Source organism: Eurypyga helias, unplaced genomic scaffold, assembly GCF_000690775.1.
Source record: "Eurypyga helias isolate BGI_N326 unplaced genomic scaffold, ASM69077v1 scaffold9229, whole genome shotgun sequence".
Lineage (NCBI taxonomy): Eukaryota > Metazoa > Chordata > Aves > Eurypygiformes > Eurypygidae > Eurypyga > Eurypyga helias.
In genome coordinates this window covers 1-16184 of record NW_010272715.1, presented here as the reverse complement: position 1 = coordinate 16184, position 16184 = coordinate 1, and the positions used below count along the sequence as shown (strand labels likewise).

Here is a 16184-nt window from a genome sequence, read left to right as displayed (position 1 = left end):
ACAATCCCCAAGTGGCATCATTAGATGTTATTTCAAAGGCTTGATAAAGATGCCTCTTCTTTGAATTTGTCAAACCCAATAATCAAATAATGAATTAAAATTGGTTGCTTAACTTCGATCCTTTCTACAGTTGTCTTCAGATTTCTAAAAACGACAAGTTTTACCTGTATAAGCATTACTTTTTCAAGTTTAATAGAACTATTTTAAACAGTATGTGCTTGTTAATATTTTTCTAATATAGTTCATTTATAGTTCAAGCATTATGACTTTGGATACGACTTACTAGAAAATACTTTAAAAATAATATTTTCAAAATCTGTAACAAAATAATGAATCTGCTATCTTTAATATTAACTTCTTGCCAAACCAGCTACAAGTCTTCAACCAAAGTACCAGTATCTATCTGTAGAAATTACTGAGCTATAGAATAAAAAGTAACATAAGTACTCATGAAAATATAATTTAATAATATAACTTTAATAAAAATACATTCAAAATAAGTTTAGTGAATAGTTTCTAAGACTTGCTCAGTCTCCACACAATCATATCTGAACTGAGCTGAGCTGCTGCAATTTTCAACGCAATTTCCTGGTAAAGGGCACCATTCATTGTTTGGTTCATACTCAGCACACCCTCTTCCCGCTCATTCTGAAGCTTCTTTCTGAATTGCTGAACTCCCTCCTCACTGTCCAGTAAAGAAGCCACAGGAGCATCACTGATTTTCTTGCCAGGCTCATTCCCCACAGCCAGACTGTTTTCAGCTTGGCTTTCTTTTGAGAAGAAAGAACTCCTGAAGGTGAGCATCTCTTTTTCCAAAGCCAGTGCTAACTGTTCAGTAAGTGCCCCTTTGCTTCCAGATCTCAGGAGCTTTACATCACAGCTTGGGGGGAGAACTCTAGTCAGGCTATGAAGGCACTGGAACAAGACAGTCAGGTTTCTGTAAAATAAGATTATTATTATTAAAGCTGTATCTTCAAAATATTATATTGGGAAATGAAACAAAGTTACTTTAAATCAAACAGGGAAAAACACTGCTATTATGGGTGTAACTATTATGTCTACTGTAAGCAAAGGCTTTCTAATGGCATACACAGGAGCCACTGTACATCAAAAGAACTGACACTAAGCAAACTTTAGCAGCATAAATACTCTATGCTAAAAGATACGTCCATGATCAGGGTTACATGTGTATCACTTTTTTTTTTCGGAAGCAATTCATTGTACGTGAAGGCCAGACGTAATAGCACAAAGGAAACGCGTTATCTGTTCCACATTTAAAGGCAGAAAATAGTTACTTATATTCATGGATTGTCACTATCAAGAGGTATGTACAGCATGGCTACTAGGTGGCTAACAGCTTGGCTTTTTTAAATGGTCACTGGTGAGGGAAAGTTGTACTTAGAAATCAGACATCCAAAATTATGACAAAACCAAGATAAAACAGTGCTGGTAATCATCAGGGAACCTACCTCCCTGGACGTCTGTGTAGCATATATGACAAAGTGACACATTCCTCACTCTAAGAAGAATGTAGAGTTTGTCCAATCTTATTTCCAGTATTTGGCCAGATAAACTCTTCAGAAGACGTCTTTTAATTAGGTTAAAAAAGAAACCAAACCCAAAACACCAAAAAAACCCCCCACCAAAACACCAAAAACCAAAACAAAAACCCTCACAAAACACACTTCTCAAAGAAAAATAACCACAACCAAACGCCAAAATCCAACAAACAAAAAACCCCCTAAAACTCTCACAATCATCCCGAAGTAGCTAGTTTTCTCAATCAGAGGAGAAAGAAGTACTTTAAGTAAAAGTGCCTATTGCAATTGTTATGTTAACATTCTACTACTTATAACAGATGTTATATATATCTTAGATATTTGGGTTCTGAAAGACTGCAATAGTCTGTAGCTCCCACCTGGCACAGAAATATCCTGGCTGGATTAAACATCAATCCAAAGATGGTGGGGAAAAAAAGATATATAAAATACACAGTTACACCATAAACATGCAGCTCACTGTTAGTGCAAAATTGGATCAAAAGTGAATAGTATCTAGGAAACTTAACTTCTAAAGAAACAAAGTCTTAAGCCTTAAAATTTTACTGATGGAAACATTTCAGCCCTTCCTCTTACATAAAAGAAAATTAACTCCGAATTTGTACAAAAGGTTGAACCTCACTATAAATTAGAGACTCTTAAAAGATGTGCCTTTTCCTTCTTTCATTTTTTGCTTGAACTGCTCAGGATACCATCATTTGTCAATATTTGACAAGTGCTTTATATGTTATGACCCTTATCCAGCTAAATAATAAATTATGGCAGTATTACTAACTTGTTTATCCTGGTTTAGGAAATTGTATAGACATTTGTCCAAGAATCTACATAAGAAAAAGAAATTACTGAGACTCTTCACATTGTTTCCTTTTCAAAATCATAACAGATAGGAAATAAATATAGCAGAAACATGTACAAAATTAGACTACATTTATGTTGCAGTACTAAAATACATAATGACATAGAAATAAATTTCAATTTAGTATAACTTGGGGCTTGTTGTTTGTTTGGGTTGTGGGGGCTTTTTTTGTTTGTTTCTAACATCCTCTTAAGGATTTTTTTTTTAAATCGACACATGTTGGAGAAAAATTATATACTGTACTAAGAATAATGTAAGAAAAATTAATATAAAGTTATATTGCAGTGAAATGAACAAAAGAAATCTTACCAAGCAGATACAAATTACAAATAAGTCTAGTTTCCATTAAATGTTCTAGCCTAGACACAAATAAATAATGCATTTCAGGTTTCACCATAGTTCCGGTTTGAAAAGAATTGTGTTATTGCTGATGGTTATCGTATCATCATCATATTGGAATCCTACTTGCTACAATTTTGGTTTTTGCTTGTGGTATGGGTAAGAAACAATGCAAAGATAAAAAGTGTGTATGCAGATGAATATATTGTAAACCTTTTTTCAGCAATTTTACCTGCAAAATACCGTTAGAACTCCTTCAAATGGATTTTTTAGGGTCCAGTTAAAAACTGTACCATACACGTTTCCTGCTTTATGACAGAATATGTTGTCATGGCATTCCTTAAATGGCGTGCACTCCATTTCTCCCAGTAACCACGAATTTACTGGAGTCAGTGTGCAGTCCGAAGACACAATCTGAAAGGAGAATCTGACAGACACTGCAAGGACAGCAAGTATATCTTCCATGGACCCTGCAAGAAAATACAGTAAGAAGTTATTTGACCTAAATATTTTACTCATGTTGCATGCATTAAAGGCACTTAGATTTTTGTTTCTCAATCCCAGTTTTACTTGAATATTCTCAACTCTCACCCAGACATTCTTTTGGAATTTTCATCTCACCTACATTCTTCTACCTACTTCTGTCAAGCAAAATAGTTAGCTGATTAACAGAGCCCCACCTACACAATGAAAGCTCTAAAGATAAACGTCACCTTGAGAACAGACAACTATTAATAGCCTCCTGTGACAGTAAGATGACATATTGCCTTTAGCCAATGATTCAGCATTAAAGGAAGACAGAAATTAAAATTCACTGCAAATGATCAAAAGGATATTTCGTTACATGAGCAGAAGCTCAGTTCAAAATCAATTCAATCAGGCATATTAAAAGAAAGGAAAATAAATGACCTTAACAGACATGTAGATGAGGAAAAGCTTCAATTAGTCTGGTATTATTTAAGAGGTAATATTATGTCAGAAAAAAAAAAAATCAACAGTGAATATCTTATTAATAGAAAAAAAACACGGGTTTCAGCATTCTCTGTTCAGACTTATCTTCAAAATTAATCTTTCCAGACACACTTCAGCCACCAATGCTAGCATAAACCTTACAGGAACTCACTTAACATTTTTTCCATTTTGAAAAATATTCCATCTTGTATTTCACCCAGTTTTTAATTCACAACAGGTCTATGCAGTTCATGTTCAAAGAGCCAAATGCGATTACACCTTGAAAACTTACCTTGGCATCAAACAAAAGAATCAACCATACATTTATGCAACCAAATTGTAACAATTCATTTACCTGTACAGTAATTATTATCCCTTAGCATCTTTACTGAATATTTTCCATTTGAAATATCTTCCAGACTTAGCAAAGTTTTCCCACAGAGTACAGTAATCTTTTTGCTCTCCTGTAAACTACCATCCCGATACTTTCGTTTCTTCGCATGTAGAAGAACTATGCAACATACACGATGAAATGCCAATAATGGTGAAAGGCTGGTAACAGCAGTGACTGTCTTTGTTCCATCCAGCTGAACCCTTGAACATCTCTTAGGATACTTCTTTTTCAGATCATTAGTGCTGCGCAAGTCCAATTTCATCTTTTTTGGAGGAGGCTCAATTTGACAAGAGGAGACAGACAATGCTGAGAAGGCTTGGTTCAGCTTAATGATTCTATTTCGACACTCGATAATTGGAGAAATCGAAGACAATTCTTGATCCATCACTAAAGATAAACTGATATCACTCAGTGACCTGTGAAAATCCATAGAAAATGACTGCACTCCCAGTTTTCATTTTGCCTTCTGACAAATAACGAAGATTTTGCAGCTATATACAGACATTTAAGACTACCACTAACTCCAATATCGTTCCAGGTTAAATCATAGACTTTGCAAAGACTGTAAGTCCTTCAAATGAATATTTCATCTAAGCTTAGTATTAAGATTTTCAATACGTGGACTGAATTTTTTAAGAGCTTCTAGAAGTTAGATGCCTCATTCCAACTGAAAGAATTTGGATGTCTAATTCACCCAGAAAATGTTGAGAATTCCACATAACCCACGCAGATACTCTGACATTTATAATTTATTTTTAAAGTCTTAACTTTCAATTAATAAAAAAATACAGAAAATATCAATTCTGCGCTCTTTAAGGACTAAGAGCTCTTATGTTCTACTTTGTTTTATAGATATTCAAACAAAATTGAATGTAGAGAAAAAAATAAAAGGTTTAAAATACTATTACCTTAAACATGCAGCAATTTCCTGAAATGTATGAAGTACTTTATATATTCAACACAGGGTTCTTTCAATGAAATCCTAGTATTACTGTTTCAGATCCTCTCTTAAGGAATATTTTATTCTGTCAATCAATTCAGTCTCAAGATGTCACCGACATCTGAAAGTCTTATGAATGTCTAATTTTCTTTACGGAGAAGTCTCACCACCCCACAGTGCAATCTGAAATATCACTGCAATCTTGCATTAGGAGGAAGAACAAAAATAATTGATGAAGACTTACAGTGTTGGGGATGGAAAGAAAGCAAGCTCTTTTCCCCTAAACCACAGGCTGCTGTACATAGTACTGGACTGGAGCCCAGAAGACCTAGGTTCTGCTGCTAGACTACCAGGTAACCTTTGACAAACCACCTTCCCAGATCTTTTCTCAACCGTAAAAATGGGGGTTAGGGCAACATCATTGCTGGTTTTTAAAGAATGGCTCCAAATCTTCTGAGGATTTCTGAAGCTATACGGGAATTAAGTATTTAATTTTCAAAAACAAAGTAATCATCATCAAAGCTAAATGAATAAACGCTGGAAAGGCAAAACCAATCCCTTGCCTCAGTGGCTCTTAACAGAGGCTGTCAAGAAGACGAGGTCAACTTTCTTGTAAAGTTATAGCAATCTGGCTGTTGAGAAACAATATACCCACAGCTCCATCGGAATGGCCAATGGGCGTAACAAGTCAGCTCCCTCACAACCACTTGAATGATTTTCAGTGCAATCAATAGTCTTTAAGCTTACCCTAACACAGTCTTGGCTACACTGCTTGTGGGAATATAGGTCAAAAGGTAAGTTCTGACTCCACTAAAGTTTACATTACACAATGCACATAATAAATTTATGCTTCATGTAATTCTGGCTTTTTTTTTTTTTTTTTTAAACTGTGTTCTGAATTAACTCCCTCCCTGTAAGGGAAAAACTACCTAAGTGGTATTTACAACTAGAACTGAGCAATTAAAAGGAACCGAATAAACAAATTCTTTTAAAGACAGTAAGTATATACAAACAATTTTGAAGGTTTAGGTATTATAAGGCTGATCGTTCCACATAACTTACACAATACATAAGCTTAGCAAATATTTTATTTTATTGGATCCCTGACTGTAGCATAATAAATATTCAGCTTTTGAACTGAACTAAGTTTATGAGAGATTTCAAAATGTTTTCTTCTGCACATCTTCAAGCAAGTCATTCTTTATGAATGACAAGATGTTAACAGCAAGTTATCAGGAACTGTATAGCTAAGAGAGCTTTATCTACACCACATACTGATATCAGCATAGCTATGTCATAGGGAATCGTAAATTTTGTCAAAGAAAACTGTTGTAAAAAGCCTCCAGTGCTGACGTGGTTATATGACACAACTGATTTTTGGCTATACAGTGTATTTTTTTGCACAATGCTAGAGAGAGACAAGCAGCAGTAGCAACAATACTGACAAGGACACACACTTGAAACACTTTGTATACAAATATTCAAAATGAAAAAATTCAAATCTCAAAAACCCACTCTTGCTACTGTAGAGCTTAACCTGCAAACTCAGTTTCTATAAAACTACCCAATGTAATTATTAGATAAATTAATATACTTACAAGTAAAACGATTCAGGTAGTTTTACTCCAACTACCAAGCTGTCACCCACAACACGCTGCCACAGTTTCTCTATGAAGTGGTCTGGGACTCTGGATGCCGACGATGTCTCTTTACTAAGAGAATGAGGAGGATTTTCTACATCATCCCAGAGAGAGACAAGACCTTCCTTACAGAAAAATGGGTTTTTTTTAGGTAAATTAAGTGGAGATATCACTTCTTTTTGTACCACATTACTTTGTGTTTTACCACAAACGACTGCTGGAAATGCTTTTAAGATGTATAAAATGAAATGTATATAAACTAGCTTATCTTCTAGAATAGAGCCAAAAGATAGAATTGCATTTTCTTAAAACACACAATATCATGAAAAGCACAACTCATTCTCTCCTTGTAAACATCACGTGTATAAATCTTGAACTGTCATACAATTAATTATAAACTAAACTACAATTTATTTTAAATTATTGCATTAATTGCTCAAAATTTTACTGTGTAAACCTGTCTGACTTGAAAGGGACTACAGGTTAACTGAAAGGGAGATCAACTCCATTTCAGCTATACTACGAGGCTTATTTTGAGCAACATATTAAGATAACATTTTCCCAACCTCCATCACCTTCTCAGCCCACAGCTCACTCTGCCCCTATTATAAAATCAAATTTGCATATGCAAATCTATGACAGCTCACTTTTCGTAACATGATAAATCACAGATATTCAATATCTAGGAAGCTGTGCCAATGAAAACTGTATCCTCTGTCTGTGTTTGTGACTAACTCTTTGTTAGAGGTTACTCCTCCATATGACTCAAGTCGTCAGGAGCTATTGTGCACATCAATTTCAAGTAAAGACTACTTAATTTACTTTTAGATGCATACATTGACAGGTTAACGTAATGACCCAGACTTAAAATCCAGAGTAATAAGTTTTGATAGTGGCAATCCCTACTGGTGACAGTAACAAGTGGCTGAGGGAAACACCCTCTACAAATGGCTCAGCAGAAACCATAAGCGATCTCTGTTCTGTATTTTACCTCCTTTGCAGTTGGTAGGGTATGGGTTCTTCCTTCAACAAGATCTATTAATGCTCTGCAAGATTCAAGAATAACCTTCTTTTTGAGTCCTAAATGCTGCTGTAACTCCCGAACTGAGGTGCAACCAGCCTGTGAAAGACAAAAATAATAATTACATTCAGGCTTAGGTCTGCTGCAGGTAAGAACTGTTATTGAAGCTACTCAGGTATCTTTTCAGCTTTCCACTTTTATGCAAGTATCACAAGCCAAGATCCTGGCATTCCTCAAGTAATGCTTCTAAAAAATATTCAAGTCAGGCTACTCTGCTGCCAAAATGCGAGTCTTATTAAACCTAGAGATAAACTTCTGAGGTAAATTTTATCAAATTGTGTAGCTGTTCAGGCCTTTCATTATTATTCCTGCTTCACTTTTCCATTGTTATCAGTTCTGATTTCTTCTGAAGACTGATTATTGGTCAAGAAAATTATATATTTATGTATATAATTACTTGACCAATATATAAGAGTTGACAGTTTTATAAACAGACATACATGCAGGCTATGTCTCAGTTTGGAAAGATAAAAAAAAAAAGCTGCATGCCAGCAACAGCTTCTTAGGTTTTAAGAAAGCTTCTCAAAAGCTATTTCCCAGAAAGCAAGATCCCGAGAAGTCAAATGCTGCCAAGGAGAGAACAAAGATCACCACTGGAATGCAAAAACAAACTGCCCTCCTCCCCACACCCCAGAAAAACTCCAAAAACCAAATCAGGATCAATCATAATCAACTGACAAGCCAGAACAGAAAAAGCACTTCACGTAAGCGAAGTGATGCCCTCCGGTCAGGCTGCAACGGCAAAGGGCATTTAGCGCAACACATGGTGGTAAGTTCTGTAAAAAATTTATTTGCCACCTATTAAACCACATATCATAGATTCCAAGCAATAATCCAGTGCCAGACTTGAGTCGGGAAAAGAAAAGGAAGAGTCAAGAGCAAATATGATTCTACAATACCTTCCTAATTGTGGCCTTCAGAACACAAACCATTCCTTACGCCCATTGGTGAGCAACTCCTGAATAAACAACTGAGAAACAGAAAGCAAATAGGAAAGCAGAGACTGAGAAGCAGTCAAAATGGCCACAGATTCACTGATGTATGCTTGCATGACCAATCTGACTTTTGCAAGCCCTTTTTCCTCATAAAGCAACCCAAGAGAGAGACCTGAAGTTTTCAGTATGGCAAACGCAAGACCGGGTAGCACCGCCCTCCACAGCTCCCTCTGGAATAACCGACATGTGCATCCCTTGCGCCATATGCCAAGACGTACTGTGCAACAAGCACCAGCAGAAGTTGCAATCTTCACATCGTGAAACTAAGAAAATGAAACTAGATTACCTGAAAATATAAAATAAACAACAACACAAAACGAGGGCAGTCCAGAGCTGAACACATTAGAGCTGTGAGTAAATTCAGGATGAACAGCAGAGCAGATGAATCGCTGTCAGAAGCAAAGCAAATTAAGGCAGAGGCTTAGGGGCAACTAAAACAGCTAAGTGCTTTGACACGTTGCAATTACAGTTGCAGTATTAATCAATAAAAAAAAAAATACCCATACATATAGAGCTAAAGCTACTGAGCCAAGAACTGTGGCACTTTTACAACATAAAAAAAATGGAAAGGAAGACTCACAATTGATAAGAATAAAAACCACTGGGAAAACCAAAGGGAAACATAATTCAGAGATGTATAGGCTGAAGATGATCATGGTAAATAAATGGTTCTGTATTTCTGAAGCAATTAAAATCCCTTATGAAAAGGCATCAAAAAGAAAATGGGCCAATCTACAACAACAGACAGAATAATAAATACTTAAAACTGACACTAAAAGTAGTAATAAAAGTCAGATGTCCAGAACATTTCTTAAATAACTTTCCATGCACTACCAGATCAGCATTATCAGAATGAGAAAAAAATAATTAGACACTGCATCAATTCAATACATCAGCAGTAAGACCCGAAAGAGGCAAACCCAGTCAAAGGAAGTAAGTTAATCATAGATAAAAAATTTGGCATTATAATCCTGAAAAAGCTTAAACATTTGGGGGGGGAACGGGCTAGTGGACATAAAAAGACACTTCCAACTGATAGTATTTCTGCCAGAACAGCAACCAAAACCATGAAAAACCCCTTGACCTTGAGCTGTTGCAATGTAACTGCAGTAGTCTGCCAAAGAAAGTCTTCTTCAGAAGATACTAAAACCAGTGTTAAAGAAAAATTCTTCAGAGGAGAAGCAGCTGGATTCAGGCCCAAAAGCTTGTGTACAAAATAACCATAAATCAGTTCAAAACCATACAGACCGACATAGTTTTCAATTTCACTACCTGCAAAATGCAACTTTCATGTATTGCTGTGTATAACTTAAATGCAGCCTACTTATATGCAGGGGACCATAATTCAGTCCTGCCAAAGTTTTCACATGGCTAGAAAACAGCTATGCAGATGTGAAATATAGGGTACGCAGCAGATGTAGGAAAAAGGGCTGCATTTGTTATTTCATTTTGCCCTAAAAGATGAGATTCCATAGAGAGTGTCAAAACATGATTTGACTGCAAATTTCTTGACCTGAATTTTGATGATAAATACCAAGAGGCACCACTTCAAGGCTAAGTAACCTTTGGAAATTCCCAGGCTAAGCAGGATACGTGCACTGCCACATCAAAACAATCATCCTTGAAACTCAGTTATACACCAGATGACAAAAACCAGCAAGAGTAGCTCACTGTTCAGGAAAATGTACAGAACAATAGAGATCTCAACAAGGAAGCAGCAGTTAAGGTTAAAAAGATATATCAGCACCTACTTCCAAATTCACCAGCATGACAATTTCAAAGATTATAGTATTAAAACATAGGAAGCTTTGGAACTTGCTTACAACACTTGTGCTAGCACAAGGCTTTGAAAATTAGACAATTAAAACATCTTCAAATAAATAAATAAGGTCTTATGAAGGATTCTGCATCTCTAAGAACTTTACCAGCAGACGATTCATGAAATCTCCCCCCTCTTCTTTCTAGCAGAACCAGCAGAATGTGCAAAACAGACTATTCATTCGATCCTAACACAGATTCACAGGGCTGTACAGCGTAAAGCCAGGTGGTGTATTAAAAGAACAAAGTAAAAATGCAAGTTACATAGAACATAGACCCATCAGGGTCAGGGTGGACAGTCTTCGTGACAAAAGCAGAAGGAGCAACAAACGAAAGAGATGGAAACAAATTTCTGTTTTGTACAGCAGGAAATGATGAGTAAGGAAAGAGAGCAAGAGCAACAAAATCAGTTTTAAAATATATGACCACTCAAAGGAATCTAGAAACAATAAAGAAAAAAAAAAGGCATTTGAAAGGAAGTTTGACCTTCTCCGTGTAAAAGCCAGTGCACAAACTGAAGAACTGTAAAAATGTCAGGTTGGAAGGGACCTCAGGAGGTCCTCAAAATTAATTCCAACTACTAGTTTCTTTTGCCTTCAGGAACGAAAAAACCCCCTTATTGTCCACTGTTCTCCAAACAACAGCTTTTATCTTTTGAAAGATGTACAGTATCTCTTTAGACATCTCGTTTGTAATTAGAACTAGAAAAGTCTTTTCTTCTTCAGTCTTTTCCTAATGGGTCAGAATCTTCCTTTTATTTCAGTAGTAAACTTTTGCCAGTTAATTTGCTTCATTTTTAAAGCCTGGAGATACAACTGCCACAGTACCCTACTTTTTCATTAATTCTCAAATGAAGGGAATAATTACATCCTATCTCATAGTTAAAGCACTCTTAGCAAACTAACAATAGCATCAATCTCAAGTTGAGTCAATGATGGGAGGTTATCTCCTAAAGTTTTGCCTTATTTTGTTTCATAGAATCACAGAATGGTTGGGGTTGGAAGGGACCTTAAAGATCATCTAGTTCCACCCCCCCTGCCATGGGCAGGGACCCCTTCCACTAGACCAGGTTGCTCAAAGCCTCATCCAGCCTGGCCTTGAACACTTCCAGGGATGGGGCATCCACAGCTTCTCTGGGCAACCTGTTCCAGTGCCTCCCCATCCTCTCCATGAAGAACTTCCTCCTGATATCCAATCTAAATCTCCCCACTTTCAATTTAAACCCGTTACCCCTTGTCCTGTCACTACAAGCCCTTGTAAAAAGTCCCCCCCAGCTTCCTTGTAGCCCCTTCAGGTACTGGCAGGTGCTATAAGGTCTCTCCGGAGCCTTCTCTTCTCCAGGCTGGACAATCCCAATTCTCTCAGCCTCAGTTTATTTATTTAAATTAAAAAAAGAAATCCTATTTGGTCTATTATTATCCATTCAGTGTGGGCCAACACACAGTACTGAAAAAGAACATCCTGGAGAGCATGCTCTCTGTCTACTAAGATGAAAGGTAGAAAGGCAGGCAATGATATGTTCCTACTGATTACTTGGACTCTGGCAAGTTTCCCCCAGCTTGTTTTATAAAATGATGCCAATTAAAAACAAGGATATATTTTAGCTTCAGCTACTCTATTTTGCAAAACATCTTAATAAAACTGCTAGTAACAGGAGAAGAAACATCAGCAGGTGGCAAAATAACCATGTTCCCTAATTTGGGCAGAAGTAAAAGCCAACTTGACTGAAGTCCATGGACAAAGAAACAGACCATAACACTGCTCTTTATTTTCAGGATTAACTGCCACTCAGCTGGCACTACACTATCTCAAACCTGGCACTACATTATCTCAAAACATGTAACGTGGAGCAAAAGAAGTAAATGTTCTAATTTTATTAAACTGGTATTTAACATCCATGCGTAAAATGACTGTTACGAAGCTTCAATAGGATGGCTTCAACATTATCTCAAGCTTTTAATTAAAATTACATTAGACCCTTCCAATTACCCAAATGCATTTGTAACAACTGAGAGAACTGCAACACAGACTACCTCTGATTCAAGAATGAATACTTAATGTTGTCTTCTCCCTGAACCACCTCTCCAATAAAAACAGTATCATTAACCTCACCCTTTAGATAATGTAATGATACAGAAAAGTAATTTGGAGAAAATATGGAGGCAGAACTATTGAGTACAAACCTGTAATCTTCTTTCAAGGGCTTGGACAGTAACCAAACCATTCTCCTGCAATCCTTCTGCAGCAGGAACATCATGTTTATAATTAATACCACTCTAAAAAAACCCAAAACAAAATGCTGAATTAATTACAAAAACTAAAAAAAAAAAAAAAAAGGAACAGGCTATTACACAGCATTATAAAAATCTAGGGAAAAATAAAGAAAACCAGAAGAATCGCAGTATGCATTTTAAGACAAGTTTTCTCTTCTGAAAGCAATTAGAGGTTTATAGTACATAACAGAAAGACCCAATTATGAGAAAATCATTAACATGCACTATGGCCTTAATTAAGAGTTCTTAGCCAAAAGGTAAGCATTGAAGCAAACCTGTTATATATGTGAAGCATTTTCAACTGCATTATTTTGATTTCCCAAAAGACTGTTGATGCTATCAAGGAAGTGGAATAATCTCTTCAAATGACTTACCTTATGATTATGGTGGGGGAATATTGTATTCAAACTTCAGGGCATTTCACAGCACACATCCAATTTCACTTCGCACCAATACTTTAGTGATTTCTTGAGGTTTTCTTAATTTAGTAAGCACAGACTGAGTAGCTGAGAAAAGGCAAGCTGAACTTACTGCATAGTTGACCTCTCCAAGATCCGTTATTTTGAACGTACTTAACACGTCTGTACTGGAGTCATCCTCAAAAAGCAGTAACAGTTGCTCACTTCCAGAGCCAATGTAATCATCCACCAGAACAGACTTCACTTTTTGCCATTTGGAAGCCACCTACAGTAGAAAAGGTTTAGAAATACATATATTTGAATAAATCTTGGAGTTGAGATTTCGTTTTGCTGAAGCTTGCTTTCTATAAAGAGGCAGCCTATCCAGGTGTGTGGAATACAGTATTTAAAGAAGTTTCAAGCTCTCACTCCATTTTTTAGAGACTCTGTTAATCTGGGGAAAATTAACCGTTTCTCTTTAAAGATCATTTTCCAGAAAACAGGTGGCAGAGAAGATGACAACTTTTCAGTGTACTCAGAAAAATGAATAGCCCAACACTGTAACATTTATTTAGGAGCAGTAATACTTGCAGATCAGTTAAAAACATTATACCTTTGACATTCAGAAGTATCTTTGTTGCACTGCACACTTAAATACGTTTGAGAGGTAAAGACAAATTTGTACCATATTGGTGATGACTAAATAGGACAAACTTTTCATTTCCCAAGTTACGTAAGTATTCTTGACAGAGTATTACAAAACCCTAGCAGGTAACCTTGTCTCTCCTGACTTTAGGGAACAAAAGCAAGGCCTCTTCTTGTCATTTCCATGAAACAATACTTTTTGTTACTAGGAAGAGAGACTCAAAGGGCTTTTAAATTCCATTGAGAAGCTTATGCTCTGTAATGATATCAATTTACTTTCACTTCAATACAAATTATGTAGGTGCACTCAACTATCTTACAACTTCAAGCTGTCATACTATGTAAGTTTTTGATTAGCAGATTCATAAAATAAACTATTACATTATAGAATCCAGTTTATTTTCAGATATCTAAGTAAGCAATGAAAGCAAAACAGTCTCACACCTTAGGTTATTTTAGCACAAACAACAATTAAAAAAACTCACTACATAAATTAGTAGCTTTTCAGGCACAGAAACTTACAATAATACTCTCTCTCTCTATATATATATATATAAAATACAGTAGTAAAAGGGAGCTGTTTAAAGCCAAATACCTGTAAACTGTCTCTCTTCTGTACAACACAGGTATTCCCGGAAGCAAAAGACACAATAAATAGCAAATCATTGCTACTGGTTACAGCTGTTTTTACCAAACGTGGATTCTCATAAGGAAGTTCACAAACCCCTTTAGGGAGACCATCTTGGAAGCAAATAAGCTGATTCTTGTGGGTTATGGCAACAAGTAATATCCGGAGCTGTCTTTTCAACATTTTGTTCTTGCAGACACAGACAGAAGACACCACTCTGCTGTAAGCATGAGGCATGAAGCATGTGCCAGTTAGCATTTTTTGTGTTTCAATTGTGTATCCAAAGAATTCGCTGCCCCAGATGACTTTGTCTGAGGTAGAAAACATATCCTCATCTTCACTCTCTGGCAGGTAAGCAGTTCTTATCCCTAAGACAACAGTGCCTTCATCCTCAATTTCACCTGTCCACACAACAGAAGAAAGCTGAACAGGAGCACTTAGAACCGTGCAGGTGTTGGGAGAGATGTGGAACAGCTTGTTGGCATGCCTCCACAAGACTGAAGGGCCAGCAAACAATCTGATGTCTTCCTTCAGCTCGTAATCCAATTTAAAATGAAAGGACTGCTCAAATTGATTTGAGCTGTGAAGCAATAATAAAAGGTACTGGACAACATTGTTCCGTTTTTTCTTTTTCATCAAAATGCAGGGAAGAATCACCCCTGTTCTGGAATCTGTCGTGCAGCTACAACAAACGATTCCAATTTTTAAGTGACTGCCACGCATGCTGAATACTCCGGAAGATTTCTGAACAAAGAGCTTAGTGTCTCTGTCAAATGCCATTCTTCTAACACATAAATGCATTGTTTTATCAGCTGCTCCCTCCACATGTTTTGGTTCTGACAGCTGAAATATAAGGACTTCTCCATTGTAGGACAAGAATTGTTCTTGCTCTCCTAGAAGCATCTTTATTTATGTATATTCCTCTACAAGAAAACTATAGGCATCTTCATTTGTGTCAGGATTATTTCTCCGAGGAAATTTTAACCTATCTGGACATTTTCCACCTACAAAGTGAACAACAAATGCATTAAATCATTTTGGGACGAGCTGAATCGATCCTTAAGAATAACAAAAACTACACATTGGAAAGCAATCACAAACTAATTTGAGAACATGAGAACAGTATGTGCTTTCATCTCACCAATTAAAATGAAGTTAAGCACCTTCGTACTGAGAGATTTAAATAACAGAAACATTTCAGAAATGTATTCATGCTTTTATTTACCAAAGCATGAATTCACTGCTCATCAACAGCTACACAGCGTAATATAAACTGAAAGAAGCTAAACCAAACCACACACGCACTATCTGTGTGATTGAATTGAAGCTGTCAGATAAACTGAGCCGACTGCAAGGCAACAGTGCTTTGAATTCTCAAGAGTTGAAGAGCCTTGGCTCAGGTGTAGGCTTTATTAATAAATATAATTCGTTCTATGTTAAATTTATAAAGCATTTTCAAGGTGAAAGGTCTCTGAAGGGAGTCCAGCCGTTTTGCTGCCAAGAAGGCTCCCTCCCTCCCTCTCCCAGAGAGGGCCCCGGAGACCCAGGGCGCACCGCAGCCGCCTCGCCAAGCTTTAATCAGCTTTCGGGGTACGAAGCTACGCCCGTCGCCCGGCTCAGACGGGCTGAGGGGACCCCGGCGGCGGAGGCACCGCAGCAGCCACCCC

At 36.8% G+C, this 16184-nt stretch overlaps 1 protein-coding gene across 1 annotated transcript; it reads right to left on the bottom strand.

Moving 5' to 3' along the window:
* Positions 1-516: 516 nt before the first annotated feature.
* FANCB (Fanconi anemia, complementation group B) lies at positions 517-15420 on the bottom strand. The gene is made up of 8 exons (XM_010159220.1): positions 14485-15420; positions 13378-13530; positions 12757-12849; positions 7671-7799; positions 6638-6804; positions 4061-4515; positions 2987-3224; positions 517-937 (listed from the first exon to the last, which is right to left on the bottom strand). Exons 1-8 carry the CDS (start codon positions 15418-15420, stop codon positions 517-519), a joined length of 2592 nt encoding a protein of 863 aa, XP_010157522.1.
* Positions 15421-16184: the final 764 nt, after the last annotated feature.

Coding starts and splice junctions, on each gene's coding strand:
- FANCB (XM_010159220.1), bottom strand. CDS start 15,420: ATGCTTCTAGGAGAGCAAGAACAATTCTTGTCCTACAATGGAGAAGTC. Junction 13,531..14,484: donor AGAAGAGAGACAGTTTACAG/GTATTTGGCTTT, acceptor TTTCTACTGTAG/GTGGCTTCCAAATGGCAAAA. Junction 3,225..4,060: donor GGATAATAATTACTGTACAG/GTAAATGAATTG, acceptor ATTTTCTTGCAG/GGTCCATGGAAGATATACTT.